At 38.5% G+C, this 17,123-nt stretch overlaps 2 protein-coding genes across 2 annotated transcripts; both read right to left on the reverse strand.

The window, feature by feature from the left end:
• LOC136774957 (uncharacterized) lies at positions 1-3,943 on the reverse strand. The gene is made up of 2 exons (XM_066729431.1): positions 3,832-3,943; positions 1-3,758 (listed from the first exon to the last, which is right to left on the reverse strand). Exons 1-2 carry the CDS (start codon positions 3,941-3,943, stop codon positions 1-3), a joined length of 3,870 nt encoding a protein of 1,289 aa, XP_066585528.1.
• LOC136774958 (uncharacterized) lies at positions 3,940-5,319 on the reverse strand. The gene has a single exon (XM_066729432.1). It carries the CDS (start codon positions 5,317-5,319, stop codon positions 3,940-3,942), a length of 1,380 nt encoding a protein of 459 aa, XP_066585529.1.
• Between the last annotated feature and the right edge of the window lie 11,804 nt (positions 5,320-17,123).

The raw sequence follows: 17,123 nt of genomic DNA on the forward strand, positions 1-17,123 counted from the left end.
TTAGTTTTTGTCCATCGGCAGAGGGCTAAGACGTACAATTGGTCGATCAAACGATGAGGAGGCTGTCTTGACGGTAACCACCCGGATGAGACCATCGTGTCCTGGGTGAACCTGTACTATGCGTCCAAGTTGCCATTTGGCTGGAGGAAAACGATCGTCGTGCACCACTACGAGTTGACCGACTGCAAAATTCTCCTTTGGTTCTTGCCATTTAGATCTTTCCTGAAGATAATGTAAATATTCGTGGGACCACCTTTTCCAGAAATGTTGCTGCATTTTAGTTAATAGTTGGAATCTACTTAATCGATTTTCAGGCACAGATTGGAGCGGTATATCAGGAATAAGACTCGAAGGTCCTCCCGTAAGAAAATGCGAGGGGGTAAGCGCCTCCAAATCTTCTATATCTCCCGACATTGGACACAGTGGTCTCGAATTCAAACAAGCCTCTATCTTTGCAAGAACAGTCGCAAATTCTTCGAATGTCAAGGCATGATCTCCAATTACACGAATAAGATGGTGTTTTGTTGCCTTAACTCCGGCCTCCCAGAGTCCTCCAAAATGTGGTGAGCTTGGAGGAATAAACTCCCATTTAATTCCTTTCTCGGCTAGTTCCATGGCAATTTTGCTGTAAAAATCAGATGAGGTCCTGAACAGAACTCTAAGTTCTCGGTCGGCTCCACGAAAATTAGTACCGTTATCACTGTATAACTGCTGACAAACACCTCGTCGACTTGAAAATCGGTTAAACGCAGCAATGAATGACTGCGAGCTGAGGTCACCAACAGCTTCTAAGTGTATAGCCTTGGTCGAAAAACAGATGAATAGAGCTATGTAGCCTTTATAGCTTTTCTGTCCTCTTCCCTTTGAACATCTTAGTTTGAATGGTCCTGCGTAATCGAGTCCAGTACTGCTAAATGCGCGGGATGGGGTAACTCGCGCAGGAGGTAAGTTGCCCATTTTTTGTATGCATTTACTGGGACGAACGCGGAAGCAACGGATGCAAGCACGAACATGGCGCTTTACAAGTCCGCTCGCTCCGATGATCCATACTTGATGCAATAAAATGCCTAGAGTAAGAGTAGGTCCTGCATGAAGGGCCAATCGATGAGCGTACTGTATGAAAAGTTGACTTAAGTTTGATGTTTTTGGAAGTATGGGTGGATGTTTTGCTGGAAATGGTAACGCTGAGTGAGTGAGCCTCCCACCCACTCGGATAACACCTTGTTCGTCAAGAAACGGACTTAATTTATAAAGTACACTGCGTTTGGAAATAGAGCGTTTCGTTTTAAGACAGATCAGTTCATCTTGAAAAGCTGCAGTTTGTGCTAAACGAATTACAGTTATACGAGCTTGTTCTAATTCTTGACAAGTCAGATACCCGAATTGACGCATTTGATTAATCTTTGAGCACTTGCAATTCGCTAAGAAACGTCGACAATACGCGACTATTCGCACTAACTTAGACAAAGACGAATACTTAGTTAATAAAGTATTTTCGCTAACAGACTGAGTTGATACAAATGTATGAACTACTCGGTCAGAAGGTTTGACATTGGTTGGCTGCTCTGGCCAATTTTCTTTAGAGGCATGTAACCAATTTGGCCCCTGCCACCAAATTGTTAATTCTTTAATGACAGTAGGATCCAGCCCTCTTGTAGCAAGATCTGCCGGGTTATCACGGGAAGGAATATACTTCCATACTGCTATAGGCAACTCTGTCTGTATGTAAGACACCCTGTTGGCAACAAATACCTTCCAGTTCGATGGATGCTTTCGCAACCATGCTAAAGTATCCCGACTGTCAGACCATGCTGTGATGGGGATATCTTTAAATAAATCCAGCCGCCGAATGTATTTGAAAAGTTTGACCAGTAACACAGCTCCGCATAATTCTAAATTGGGAATTGTCACCGTTTTAACTGGAGCCACCTTTGTTTTTGCTATAATAAGTGAAACACGGTATTTCCCTTCATTATCAGCACTACGAAGGTAAATGGCTGCGGCATAGGCACGCATCGAAGCGTCTGCGAACCCATGCAGTTCGCACTTAGCGGCAGAAATCGGTCCCAACCATCGATCGACCGAGATTTCTGTCACTTTAGAAAGATTGTTGCAATACGACAGCCATCTGTTTAGAATATCGGAAGGGAGTGGTGTATCCCAATCGATCTTTAGGATCCATAAATCTTGTAGCAAGATCTTAGCCCTTACGATAACTGGCGATAGCCATCCTAATGGATCAAACAAACGAGCTAAGCATGATAGTACATTCCGCTTCGTCGTCTGCATCGAGGGAGAATCTACGCTTCGAATATTAAACCCGAATGAGTCTAAATTAGGTTTCCATAATAAACCTAATGTTTTAACAGCCTGGTCGACCTTTATATTTTTATTGGTGTGAAAATTCAACGCGGTGACCGAATCTTTCGGAAGAAAATCCGAATTATTCGCCGCCCATCGGTCAAGAGTTATTCTAGCCGAACATAAAATAGCGATCAATTGATCGCGAACTACGATAGCGTCTTCTAGACTGTCAGCCCCGGAAAATATGTCATCAACATAAGTATGATGACGAAGGCAATGAGCGCCTAAAGGGAAACGTTGATTTTCATCGTCGGCTAATTGCATCAGAGTCCTGATGGCTAAGTAAGGTGCTGAAGTAGTACCGTAGGTTACGGTAGTCAGACAATAATCGCGGGGAGCTTGACCTTTAACCGGAGACCATAATATTCGTTGAAGATGTTGATCAGTTGAATTAACTTCTATTTGCCGAAACATCTTGACTATGTCGGCAGTGAAAACAAATCTATGCTGTCTCCAGCTAATCAATATGAGAGATAAGTCGTTTTGTAACGACGGTCCAGGCAATAAAAAATCATTCAAGCAACATTGTTCGGCTGTGCGTCTAGACGCATCAAAAACTACTCTGAATTTCACACCATTAATACCTAATTGTTCCACCGCATGGTGAGGAAGGTACCATGCTCTTTTATAAGATAGTTCAATTCCCGTTATAACGCGCATGTGGCCTAATTCTTCATATTCTCGCATAAATTTATAATATTCGCGGGCGAAGTTTGGATCTCGTTGGAATCGCCGTTGTAAAGCCGTAAAGGAATTTAGTGCCAACCGTCTCGTACTATCAACATTACAATTAGGCTCAGTTCTTAATGGTAATCTAACAACAAAACGACCGAGATTATTTCGATTGTGAGTGGTTTTGAATAAATTTTCGCACAACTCATCATCTAAACTAAGCTGATGTTGATGTGCAGGAACTTCCTCAATTGACCAAAATTGCTTTAAAATGTCGGAGAGATCTTCCCTCGTTGAATTGTGCATTGAAATTCGAGGAACCCTAGGAACAACCTCTAACTTGCTAGATGCGGTTTTCTGAATCTGACCAGAAAATGTCCAGCCAAAAACAGTATTTTGGGCTATTAGACAATGTCCATCAATATGTTTTAGACCTTGTCTTATAATAGTTGTATAGGCATCAACACCGAGAATAACATCTATCACTCCTGGCATGTGAAAATTTGGATCAGCCCAAGTAAGATCCCTCAATAAGAACAAGTCCGATTCTGATAGTGCTCTGGAAGGTAAAGAAGTTGTTGGTCGAATCAAGACCAAAGCATTGAAATCATGCTCAAATTCTTTATTCGTTACTGATTGTAATTTAAATGAAACACAGGAGCGTGCAATAGCATTTTCAGAGCCGCCAACCCCGATGATAGGTACATGAACGCGTTGGCGTGCTAGTCTTAGAAATTGAACAATTGATTCTGATACAAATGTCGTTTCAGAGCCTTGATCAAGAAGCGCTCTGACCCTTAGATGATGCCCTGATGCCCCAATTAAAATAGCCTGAACTGTAGGCAAAAGAAAGACCGAATCTCGATGGTGAATTTTGGCGGTCAACGAGGAGATAGGTCCTAGTCATGCCGATTTTGGATCTATCGTCTCGATAGGAGGAGACAATGTAGACTCCTTTGCTTCTACATTCATCTGTGCATTGTCCTTATGTAGAAGAGTATGGTGCATGCCATTACACTTTTTGCACGAACGTTTAGAAGTACAGCTTCTAACTTGGTGACGTCCCAGACAATTGAAACACAAGCCAAGTCGTCGCACTTCGCTGTATCTATCGTTAGATTTCATGTTTCTAAAACTGTCACAACGGCCAATATAGTGTTCCGAAGTGCACAGAGGGCATTTTAAAGAATTGGTATTTGTCTGGCTAGTTTGTTGAGTTTTCAACTTAGATTTTACACCCGTATGATGCGCTTTAACTGAACCTCTCTGTTTACCGAAGTTGTTCGAGGTTTTAGCAGTTGCCATTGATTTATCATGGTTTGAATCGGAATCAACTGACAAAAGCGCTTGAATAGTACCTTCGAGAAAATTAATAAGTTCCTTAAAAGTGGGAGGTTTCTTTCGCGACGCCAGCGCACAAGCACTTTCATCTGATTGCATACTTCTTGTGCTTAAATAAGTCTCCCATGCCTTTCGCGTAATTGGATCAAGACGCTCACTAACCAAGACCACGAGCAGATCGTCCCAAGCTTCGACAGGTCTACCAAGATTCTTTAACATTCGCACTCGATGCGTTATATCGTCTACTAAAGATCTCAGCCCAGTGGCTGATTCCCGTTTCAAAGGAGTATTTTTTACCAGAGATAGCGTGAGGTGATACACTTGTAATCTTAAATTTGAAAAACGTTCCCTTAACGCATTCCACGTGGATGCATAATTAGCGTCAGTTATAGCTACATCCTTTACAAAGTCTGCAGCTGATTCGCGTAAGCACCCTGTCAAATATTGAAGTTTAACCACATTTGGCAATTGTGCCTTTTCGTGTATCAGGGAAACGAACCTATTTTCAAATGCTTCCCAGTCTTCGTACCGACCGTTAAAATAAGGCAGGTCGATTTTTGGAAGGTGTAAATTATGACAGAGCATTTGACTATTATCACTGCCGTTACTTATATGCGAGGAGTTTGACGGAATATCATCGTTTTGAAATTCTTTGAGAGCGCGTGTTAATTCGTCATTGCACTCATCGCGTACATTCTCAGTGCTTGCAAAAAAGGAATCGGTCATATACACGTCATCATTGACATCGTCTCGAGTAACAATGTCTTCGTGAACTTTACAAAATTCTGTCCAATAGCGGTGAAGTTTCTGCAGTCTATCTTTCACCAATAATCCCGACAAACGACTTCTTTCAATAGTCCTAAATGTAGGAAGAATGCGCGAAATATTATTGGCACGATCACGCTGCTGAAGTATTAACTTTCTTGTCGGTATCGGTGCCATAATTAAAATTGTACAATGAATCGAAGAATGAAGGTGCTTGTCAAGATCCCTTTTGTGTCAATTCCAAGTAAGAAGCGGTGCGAGTACTCAAAGGCGTCAAAGGCCAAAGGCCGCTACACGACCGGACCGGTCGCTCAATACGCGCGTAAACAAACTTTAGCCCGTTAACTGTTGCAACTTCCCAAACTGAAATGTCTTTTACATATAATCTTATCAACTATATACACGCATAAATTTCAAGAATAAATACACTTGTTCGATAGATAACCGTATTGAAAACAATGTCAAAGTCTGTAATTCTTTGTAATAAGGTAACGATTGAGCACTTTTATTCATACCGTAAAATCCCGACAAACACGACAAACTCACCCCCGATATCCGGCTCGAAGGACCAAATGTTACTTCTATAATTACTTTGGATTAAATATGAGATATACGTTTGTAGATTCAGGATATCGAGAATGGATATATCGTGGGTCAGGATTGAAATTAACATTTGGCTCAACAGAATTTGGTTGTGAACGTAAATCTTCTTTATTAACTTTATATTTTTAGGGAAAATTCTACGAACGAGGTAGACAAAAACCCTTTACTGACCTTTAGCAATTCGAGGGAGAAAACCCACGAACATGGTGGGAAACCCTTTACAATCAAATTTGTTGAATCGATCCTTCACTTTGATGGATTCTTCGGATTATTAATTCACAATATTAATTCACTTACACTACATCAATTAATATTAAAACAATAGTATTTTGATGGTTTATATATTCGAACGAAGTATCGCTATAATAGGAAATTTGGTATCGATCCCCAAGAAGATCCAGGATGGAATGAATTCGCTCCCTCCACTCCTGCCGTCTCAGTCCTCTCCCACCCGCTCCTATCACGTGACGAATAACTACGAAAAGTCGCGAGAGATGGATCTAGTTTATACGGCCCAGCACTAAACGAACTAAACGCTGGAGTCCGCGACAGTTAGATTTATACAGGGTGTGTGATTTAATTCGCCCCAAGGAAGTGTGGCCGATTCAGCCTGGCAAACGGAGAGTGGGAGCAAGGATACTCTCCTCTCCTCTCCTCTCCTCTCCACTCGTCTCACTCTCTCTCTCTCTCTCTCCCCCACTATCCGTTTGCCAGGCTGAATCGGCCTAGTCACCTTGGGGCGAATTAAATCACACACGTTGTATATTAGATAAAATACGGTTGTCTACAAGTTAAAAATTCTCTTTAAGTACGAGTAAAGTTCATTTTTAAAGATGTCATGTTTACAATATATACCTTTTTTGCTTAGCGGAAAATTTTAATATTATCCCAAATACCATAGTTTCCACGGAAATATTATCCACTCCTACTACATCCTCTACAGAAAATTCATTACCTGCTTCAGGAAACGAGTCATCATCACGTATTTCATTTTTCATTTCTTTCGAAACATCTGATTAATATTAATTTTGTATATTTCATTCAATTATTATCATTGAATTGCAGTTTTACAGCAGGAAATTTTGAAGTATGTTATAATGAATAATAAACTATTAAAGTCTGTGCAAGAAGAGTTAAAAAAGCAAAGAATGATTTTAAATGAGTTAAAAATGGATAAGGCTAGTTCTAACACTTCTCGTAATACAGATCTTTCTAAGAATGCAATTAAATCTCTACCTTTGTCAACTAAAGATGATTTAGAAAAATTAGAGAAAGAATTAGAAGATGAGACTATTTCAGAAAGTTTGGTAAGTTTTGTCTTAACCCATTAACGTCCAAAATGTCAAAATTTCTTGCACGTTTTCAAAGTGATATTTTCCTATGTAATTGGCGTTGAAAAAATTCTTGAACCACATATTCTGATGTAAAATTGCATGCTCTTTCAGAATCCGTTGCCAGAATCATGATAAAACTCACAGGAAAAGAGATATGCTCGATTGAAACATAAAAAACACCTAAATTTTCGATAAACAAAATTTTTAGGATTTTTTTTCGAAGTGTTACGGTGAAGATATCACCTTGCGACCGTGATCAAAGGTGATCATGGGAGTTGAAGTTTAACAGGGAATTTTTTTGTTGACCTTGAACCATCGCTTCTTTACAAAATGGCGGAAAAAACGAATTTTTTTTTTCAATCTTCATCAACTTTTTTCTCGAAATCTATGGTCTTTAGAAAAAAATTCATAAAAACAAAAATGCCTTAGAATCGCTCGAGGAACATTCTCAAATTTTTTCAGAATTTTTTGAGACAGTTTCTGATTTTCCGGGAAACTTGTGAAATGGAATTTTCAAAAATGTCTCCAAAAATTCTGAAAAAATTTTAGGATGTTTCTCGAGTGCTTCTAAGACATTTTTGTTCTTATGAATTTTTTTCTAAAGTCCATAGATTTCGAGAAAAAAATTGATAAAGTTGAAAAAATAAAAATTCGTTTCGGCCGATGTTTTGAAAACCTATCGGTAAAAAAACGTTCTGTATACGAAAACTCGGAAAAAATTTTACAATATTGCTCGAATGATTCTAACTTATTTTCATTCTTTTTTCAAAGACTTATAGATTCCGACAAAAATTTCATCCTTTATTTCCATTTCATTTCGGCAGATAAGCGTAATTTTTGGTCTCATGTATTCATGAATATTCGTCTTTTTTTGTTCTCTTCTTTCGTATTTTTGTACATACGGATGAGTGATAAATAAACGAAATCATTAATTTCATACATTATGTCGCGGAAACGTGTAAGATCTTCTGAATATGAATCAGATTCTTCAGATAGTGATTCAGAACGCAACGTATTGATTCCGGATCCTGACTATTCAGGTTCCGATGATTCTGGTTCCGATTTTGATTCAGATTGCGAACATGAAATACCCAATATCACTTACAATAAAGCTCGTGCAAATTATTCTGAAAAACAAGATAAACTTGAAAAAGGTCATGAATTCACTTGGATTGAGGGTGAAAAGTTACACCCTGATTCTTGTGAAGATAAAGTATTATTGTCCGAATCGCAAAAAAAGAAAATACGTAGGAGCGAACCTTTTCAATTGTTTGAAACCTTTTTTTCTATTGAAATGAAAAAATATATTATTGATGCGTGTAAAGACAATGGTTATGATCTGAAATTGAAAGATCTTGATACTTTTATTGGAATAGTTATTTTTTCTACATTCAATCCCAGAAAATCACAGAGAGATTACTGGTCATCTGATCCGTATTTATCTAATGAAGTAGTTTCTTCTGCAATGTCTCGCCAACAATTTGAAATCACAAAATCTAAATTGAAGTTTTCAAAAAACAAAGACAAAGATTCAAATGATCGAGGATGGCGCGTTCGTTCTCTACTGAAACTTTTTCAAAATAACATCATGAAATTCGGAATATGGAGAACTGCTCTATCCGTTGATGAGATGATGGCCAAATCCTATGCAAAAACTGTTTTGAAACAATTTATTCGAGGAAAACCGATAAGATTTGGTTTGAAATTTTGGGGCTTGTGTACTTCGGACGGTTATCTACTGAATTTGGATCTTTATTGCGGCAAGAATTCTCAAATTGGAGATAAGTTATCTAAATGTGCTTTAGGTTCACGAGTAGTATTATATTTATTACAACCATTTTTTCAAATAATAAGTTATAACAAAATTTCTCAATTTCATCTCTGTACTTTGACAACTTCTTCACGAACATGGATTTGGTATTACATTTGAAGAAATTGCGTTTGAAATGCACTGGTACTATCAGAGATAATCGAGTCAAAGAAAAAAATGTGCTTGATAAGAAAGCTCCAAGAGGGACATATGTGGTGAAGCACGACGTAAACAGTGGCATAAATTTCATTACTATCATGGATTCGAAGCCCGTCTCAATAGCTTCAACTGCAGCAGGTGTCAATCCTCTATCTATTTCAAAAAGATACAGCGCAGAGGCTAAATCTAAAATTGAAATACCTTTTCCGCAAGCTTTTCACCTATATAACAAATTCATGGGAGGTGTTGACCTGCATGACGGACATTGCAATGACATACTCCCAAGTATACGATCAAAAAAATGGACATGGGTAGTTTTTATGAGACTTATACAGACGTCTATTACTAATTCTCTTGTAATTTTCAATGCTGCTAACGATGTAAAGAAAAAAGTTGGAATAAAAGAGTTCACTATTTCGATTGCCAAATACTACTTACAAAAAAGTAGTCGCAAAAGTAAAGCACATGGACGATCTAATAGTGACAAATTGAGGATTTGTTCGAATGGAAACTGTCCAATAAGAACAAGAATTTTCTGCAAAACATGTAATTTAAATATTTGCAATAAATGTTGGCTAAAAAAGCACACCTAAAAGTATGAATAAGTGAGTGGCAAGGGGACTCACGGAAAACAAGCACCCCGAGACGTGAGAGGCAAGGGGACTCACGGGAAAAAAGCACCCCAAAGGAGACAGAATTTTACCACGTCCACGCCGTAGTCTCTGGGTAACGCTAAGAGTAAAAAAATCTTCCTAAAATTTGCACAGAAATCGTTTTTTACCAATAGGTTTTTAGAACATAGCGGCCGAAATGAATTTTTATTTTTTCAACTTTATCAATTTTTTTCTCGAAATCTATGGACTTTAGAAAAAAATTCATAAGAACAAAAATGTCTTAGAAGCACTCGAGAAACATCCTAAAATTTTTTCAGAATTTTTGGAGACATTTTGGAAAATTCCATTTCACAAGTTTCCCGGAAAATCAAAAATTTTCTCAAAAAATTCTGAAAAAATTTGAGAATGTTTCTCGAGCGATTCTAAGGCATTTTTGTTTTTATGAATTTTTTTCTAAAGACCATAGATTTCGAGAAAAAAGTTGATGAAGATTGAAAAAAAAAATTCGTTTTTTCCGCCATTTTGTAAAGAAGCGATGGTTCAAGGTGAACAAAAAAATTCCCTGTTAAACTTCAATTCCCATGATCACCTTTGATCACGGTCGCAAGGTGATATCTTCACCGTAACACTTCGAAAAAAAATCCTAAAAATTTGGTTTATCGAAAATTTAGGTGTTTTTTATGTTTCAATCGAGCATATCTCTTTTCCTGTGAGTTTTATCATGATTCTGGCAACGGATTCTGAAAGAGCATGCAATTTTACATCAGAATATGTGGTTCAAGAATTTTTTCAACGCCAATTACATAGGAAAAAATCACTTTGAAAACGTGCAAGAAATTTTGACATTTTGGACGTTAATGGGTTAACATAATATGCTCAGCTCTTAAATCATTTTTATATTATGTAAATTTGTATGTAAAAGCATTAAATAATTTTCTTATTAGTACATAATTTAAAATTTTAGAGTTATTAAGTGAAACATACATATCTCGTTATATTCTTATAATTTTAATATTATATTACTTAATTAACAAATGAGTTTCTTGTGCAAGTACAATTCTTCGATCTTTTCCAGACAAAATTCTTCGCTCTTTTGGGGGGTTTAAACTATAAAGAATGTACCAGAAGAGTATTAGAAAAAGCAGTGACAAACGATTTGGCGCTGTTATTCAGTTTTAAGGGACATAAAGCTAAATCCAACTTTTCTCTTTTAAAATTGTGCTCGGTTATTATAGGTAATATTAATTTATTCCGGTTATTTTACGTTTGTAATAACACTTGGGTCGACTCAGCGAAGAAATTTTTTTTAAATGGATCGTGCCTTTTTATTATGCCATTAAAAATTCTAAGTGTTATGCAACTTTTCAAATATACAGGGTGTGTGATTTAATTCGCCCCAAGGAAGTGTGGCCGATTCAGCCTGGCAAACGGAGAGTGGGAGCAAGGATACTCTCCTCTCCTCTCCTCTCCACTCGTCTAAATCTCTCTCTCTCTTTCTCTTTCTCTCTCTCTCTCTCTCTCTCCCCCACTGTCCGTTTGCCAGGCTGAATCGGCCACGCCTCCTTGGGGCGAATTAAATCACACACGTTGTATATTCCCACACAGCAATTTTTCATTAAAGTTAGCTTTCATCAACATTGCTTTGTAAGATAGAAATATTTCAAGTACATATTGAAATATGACATCAACAATTCAAAAATATTCACAGCAACATGAAAATCTCCTCCTACTGTAATATTGTTTTACAATGTTTCTAAAAAGTAACAGGATTATATATTTGGAATGTTACTCTTTGATAGTTAGAAGAATATTTCGAATAATCATCTGCAACAGTATCAATCTTGCTTTAATGTATTAGCAATATAGCTGAAAGATATCTGTTATTTTTTAATATTGTAGTAATATTAGTAAATATTATAAATATCTATATTTTGCAGGAATTAATTTCAATAATATTAAATAAATTTTAAATATGTTTTTATTGTGACATATAAAATATACAAGTATAAAATAGTAACAAAAATATGTTTCTTTTCCGCCAAATATTTTTCAACTAAAATGTACTTTTACCTAAACCGGCTGAACAAATGAAATTACACACTTTCGTACAATGTCAATAAAATAAGTTTTCAAATTTTGTGTAGATAGGCCATACTTTAGTTTTAAACTTTAATATGATTAAGTAAATGAATAAAAATAAATATCACGTTGAAATGTCAAACCTATACTTTTTGTTTTTGTCTGAAATTAAGAAATTAATGTACATTTCTCATTAATAATTTTCTTTTAAATACGAAAAGTTAATCATATATCCAGATGTAATACAACACGTACAATTCTCTGTCATGCCTTTGTTTAGCTTGCACAAGCCATTTTGCAATATAATCGCAAATTTTTAGTTCCGTTGTATCTTTATGATGTATACGAACTGCTTCTGTAAAAGAATAATTTTATTACGCTATATATATAATTTTCATAATTACATTATGTAAAAATATGATTCATTGAAAACAAAGTATATACATACGAATAATAAGATTTAAAATTAATAAACTTTCCAAACTCTTCTTTCCCTTTCTTCCTTTTAAACTGTATTCTTTTGCTAAAGTATCGGTTATTAATCTTCTTAATAATTTAATAGTTAAGTTGTTAGCGTTATGACCACCTATTGCAGATAACCGTCTTACCTGAAAGCAAAATTTTTCATGTCAAAGTAAAAGTTAGTTTCTACAAAATACATTGACATTTCCCATAATAAAGCTTACCATATTATTAAAAAATGATGTCTCTTGCAACAACGACTCAAAATGATTTATATCATTATCAGTTTTTAAAGGTAAATCTACTTCCTCGCTTATTTCCAGTTCATCCATCTGTTTATTATGATTTGAAGTTTTTATAATAGCTATCTCATTTTGTATTATATTTAGTTGCTGTATCACTCTATTTAGTTTTCTTATAACTTCTTTTTGAAATTCTGTAAAACGAAGAAAAATTGTATAATATAATACTACAGTCAAATTGATTTACAGTTTACTAAATAACATTTATGTACTGTAACGTCGTATTTCGCGGCCTGGCCAAATAAGTGCTTTCACTAAGGTTATTACCTAAAAACGAAAAGTATCACTTATGGGCCTTGGTTTGCCAGGGGATAGGCAGTGACCAGAACCGACGCACAAGGCACACGGAGAGAGTTATTGGCCGGGTAATCAAATAAGCAAATGATTAGTTTCTAAAAATACAGCTTTACTTTAATTATTACGGATCAGCAAACATTCTCATAGATACAATAGGGTATTCCCTACGTTGTATTAAAATGACAATAGTTAATTTTATAAACTTGTTATTTATATTAAATACACCATAATGAAAAGGAGATCACGTACAATAAACCGTTTACATGGTGTTGGGCGCCAGCTTGCTAAATCCGCTAATATGACCCTCCGCGGCTGACCGGCTTGAGACTCGTCTCATGCGTGAACCAAGACGCTTCGTAAATTTTACTTAAAATAACGGGGAAACGGCTAGGGCAAGGATATTCGAACGGGCTCGCGTCGGGAAAACTTCGAGAAGGCTCTGGATCGCCTTTCTCCGACGAGGGACTACACCCCGTCCTACAACGTATTCCTAGAATACAGGGAATCCCTACGCGATTCGCGACCCGTCCATTAGCCCACTGCTCTTAAACCGCTCCCGAAAACGTAACAATTAATAAAAAGGAGCAATATCCAAATTAATTAATTAGAAAATAACTGATATACGCTCAATACAAATATAAGAAGAATCATACGAGTAATAATGCCGGACGAAACTCAAGGAAAGAGGAGTATAAGATTAAGGAAACCTGACTTCGCCAGTTCGAAGTCAGCTTTACCTGGAATCAACTATATATGCAGACAAAATGGGGATCCATGCAGGGGCCTTTATAAGGACTACCACGTGCTAGACGGTTCTTCCCAAGTTCTGCTTTCCTTCCATGCTTCCTGTATCGGGTCCATTTACCATGCTACACCTTTTTTCCTTAATAACCAGGGAATCCTTTCAGTGAAATCGCTATGGCGCACTATTACAAGTAGAGAAGAAATAGAAAATACTAAACAGGGGGGTACCCTTAACGACTCAACAAGACACAACTACGGCACACAACCGGCTACGTAGGGCCCAAAAATGCGAGTATCGTCCGGCAAATATGGCACGCGAGACAATGTATTCTGCGCACGCGCGGATCTGTTTTCTCATCGACCGCGATTAAAATTAATACGCATGATTGTCGCTAAACCCGGCAGGTGATGTTCCCCCTCCCGTTTTCTGGACTAACTGAAAATACGAAATACATATAAGTGACGAACATTATACTTCGTCACACTTCCCCTCCCTAAAACGAAACCCGGGGTTTCACGAAAGGGACACGGGTGGAGAACGGAGATCCATAAGTAGATCTTTACAATTATTATCGAGCTTAATAAGTATTAAGGTATACAAGACCTGAAGTATGAATACAAAAAGAAAAAGAAAAAAATATCTATTCTAAAACTAGCTGTTTCTTTATTCGTAGGGGACTCGCCGCTATCTCCTTTCCTCTTCTGATATCGTGCTGGTGAGTTAAACGAGTCCTTCATCAATCTGGATGATCGTTGTCCCAGACACGAATTTTCGGCTCCTCCCTCTAATGCAGCTGCTAATGATAAACTCCTATCTTCATTGAAAAATAAAGTATTAAGGCGAATTCCCTGAAAAGGGTTATCCTGTTGATTCTTTAGAGTAGTCCTAATTGATTGCACTGGTTCGCTTCTTGTGGTTGTATCTAGGGGTTATCCGAGGTCAAGAGGGATGTTTCTGAAGGTGCACAGGCCCTTGGTTGTTTAAGCGAGATAACATTGCCCTCAGTCGTTCACATCCCATTGCGCTTCCTGGTGGTTGATTCCGACTACCAAAATCAACTGGTATTATTGGAACAGACCGTCGAAGTCTCCATAAGCAGGGACACTCTGGGGCCCAATGGCCGAGCTGTCGACAAATGTGGCAGGGACTGTTCTCCCGAGTATAGCGAATGGTAGATATGGTAGAAGGCGTCTGAGTGCCGATGGTAGTCGTCACAGCCGGTACCAATCGCCAACTATCCGCTCCTGGTGGTAATGGTGGTAGCACTATGTATTGTCTCATTCCTTGTGAGGTGACTGGTATTGGAATGACAGTCAGAGCGCCTTGATCCTATAGCCCTTTCCCGGATCCTCCCGATTTCTCCTGTCAAACCTTAACTTCTTTCATACTAGCCAATGCAGGGTCACTTTTGGAAGACATATCCGTGGAACTCTTTAGCTTTGGTTTTCTAGCAGGCTTGCTGGGTCGTTGTTCGTTACCCTTAGGTTTCGTTTTTACCTCTTCCTCTTCCTCGAGCGGAGCACACTTATCGTTTGTTTTTAAAGGCCGGGCATAAATTGCGCTGGGGATAGGTATAATTCCTGGTTGGGCAGTATTAATTCGACGGTTCTTAATTTTTGCCCACCGTTGTTCCAGCTCCTGACCAATGCGGACCAACTTTCGGCGAGAAGTGATTTCACTCTTAAGGAAGTGCCTGGTGTATGCCGGCAGTAAGTTGTCATAGATTATAAACAAACGTTTCTTCTCACCGAGGGGAGGTTTTAAGTAAAAGAATATTGTTTCCATGTTCTCTACAAATTCCTGGATCCCTTTCTGTTCTCCTTGGAGGCGTGAATAGGCTTGGTATTTGATCCGTTTTTGAGACTCCTTTGAAGCGAATCGGTGTTTAAACTTTTTCTCAAAGCTCTCCCAAGTGCGGCAGTGTTGCCCTTCCAACCGATACCATTTCTCGGCTTCTCCGGATAGGACTACAGGTAGTACCCTAACCAGATCGCTATAGGGTAGCCCTGATCCTTGGCAGCAACGATCAAGACGTTCTAGAAAAGAGTAGGCATTCTCTTTTCTTTCATTCATATAGGAAATCTTCCATTTATGCAAAGTGTCTATCGCTTGATTTCCTCTGGCTATCCTCCTCGAGAGACGTTGGCGTCGATGGCTGCTCGTTGATAATTTACTGGAGTTATCTGACTGGATTTCGGTGGTGTTTGAGGGAGACTCATCTGAGAAGGATGCATGTCGATAGGTCGTTTCGAGTTGATCTCTTGCTCGTTGGTTTCGATGAAGGGCTGGTCCTCTGTGATCTTTAGGGGGTCCTATTCTTCGCGATCGAGGTGCAGGAGGTGATTCTAGTGGCCACGACGCTTGTTGAGTTGGAATAAGTAGATCCTGTGAAGGTGAAGGCCTGATTTCAGTAAGTAACTCTGGCTCATGGCTATTTCGTGCTCCATGACAGAAACGACAGGTTTTCCTCGAGTTTGTTTCTAGGCTGGGCCAATTACTGGCTAAATCACCCACATGGGTGCCTCTGCTGGCAGGATGAAGTTCCATAGAGAGGCTTCTAAATTCTTCTAGGGCGGCTGTAGCGAGGCTTTGGATTCGCGTTGTCTCAGCTTCCTCTGGCGATGTCCGTGTCATGTCTTTCTTCAAGGTAGATGTATCGGTGGAACCTTTTTCTTGAGTAGGGGGCATCGACGTTAGCGAATTCGCTAAGGGCTCTTCCTCTCTCCCAAATGGTGATCTCTCTCTGGGTCCAGAAGGTGGGAACGGATCTAAATTCCACCGTTGGGCTACAGTTATATGTGGAAGGGTATTCACTCCTGTATGATACGTCCTAGTAGAATATGGCAGAATTGGTGAGAATTTCTGCATTTCGCAGGAAACTGATCCTTGTGAACAGCTGACGGTTTGGACTGCCGCAGTGATAGATGCTATGGTGGTCATTGTTGAGGTTATGACTAAGGCTGGTACTTCCGCTGTAGCTACTGTAATTATAGTGGTTTCTGCTGGTGTGGCCATAGTAGCTTCTTCAAGTGGGACTGGTTCGAAGACGTTCTTCTTCGGTAGGGTGAAACCTATTGCTCCGACTTCATCTCGGTTAGCATCCCATCTGGCGGCGTTGAATCCCAGTTCTTTTCTTTTCAAATATCTAATCAATCGGTCCTGTAGTTGATTAAGTCCAGAATTTGTGTTCAATCCCCCTTCTTCCAATGTCCGTATCAGATCGCCAAAAGGCAGCGCCAAAACTTCTTCTCGGATGTCCTGTTCGGTGCGTTTACTCTGGTGTCTCTTCTGAGCTCGCTTAGCCCGGTTACTGCTACTTTTCTCTGATGAGCTCATCTTGCGGTTTTTGGTGGTCAAGGAAGGCGGTGACAAATGTAGGTCGTAATTGAGGGGTTAGCTAATTCTATACCTTAATGAACCTAGGATACAAAGGTTGGGAGCGAACAGCGCTTGATGTACTATAGTACTCACTTGAGCAAAGAGCTATGAAAGGGCAAAAGCAAGTATGCGGTACATATAACAATATAAGCAATAATCACGCCAAAAATAAAAATAATATAAAGTATATAAAGATGA

This window comes from Prorops nasuta, unplaced genomic scaffold (genome assembly GCF_024137725.1).
Source record: "Prorops nasuta isolate Cenicafe-Biocafe unplaced genomic scaffold, Cenicafe_Pnas_1.2 PNAS00007, whole genome shotgun sequence".
NCBI classification, from domain to species: Eukaryota; Metazoa; Arthropoda; class Insecta; order Hymenoptera; family Bethylidae; genus Prorops; species Prorops nasuta.

Bases quoted from the DNA above. Each gene is read 5' to 3' on its own strand.
- LOC136774957 (XM_066729431.1), bottom strand. From the start codon at position 3,943: ATGACTAGGACCTATCTCCTCGTTGACCGCCAAAATTCACCATCGAGA. The intron at 3,759-3,831 runs GTCAGAGCGCTT...TTCTAAGACTAG, and splicing joins CATCAGGGCATCATCTAAGG to CACGCCAACGCGTTCATGTA.
- LOC136774958 (XM_066729432.1), bottom strand. From the start codon at position 5,319: ATGGCACCGATACCGACAAGAAAGTTAATACTTCAGCAGCGTGATCGT.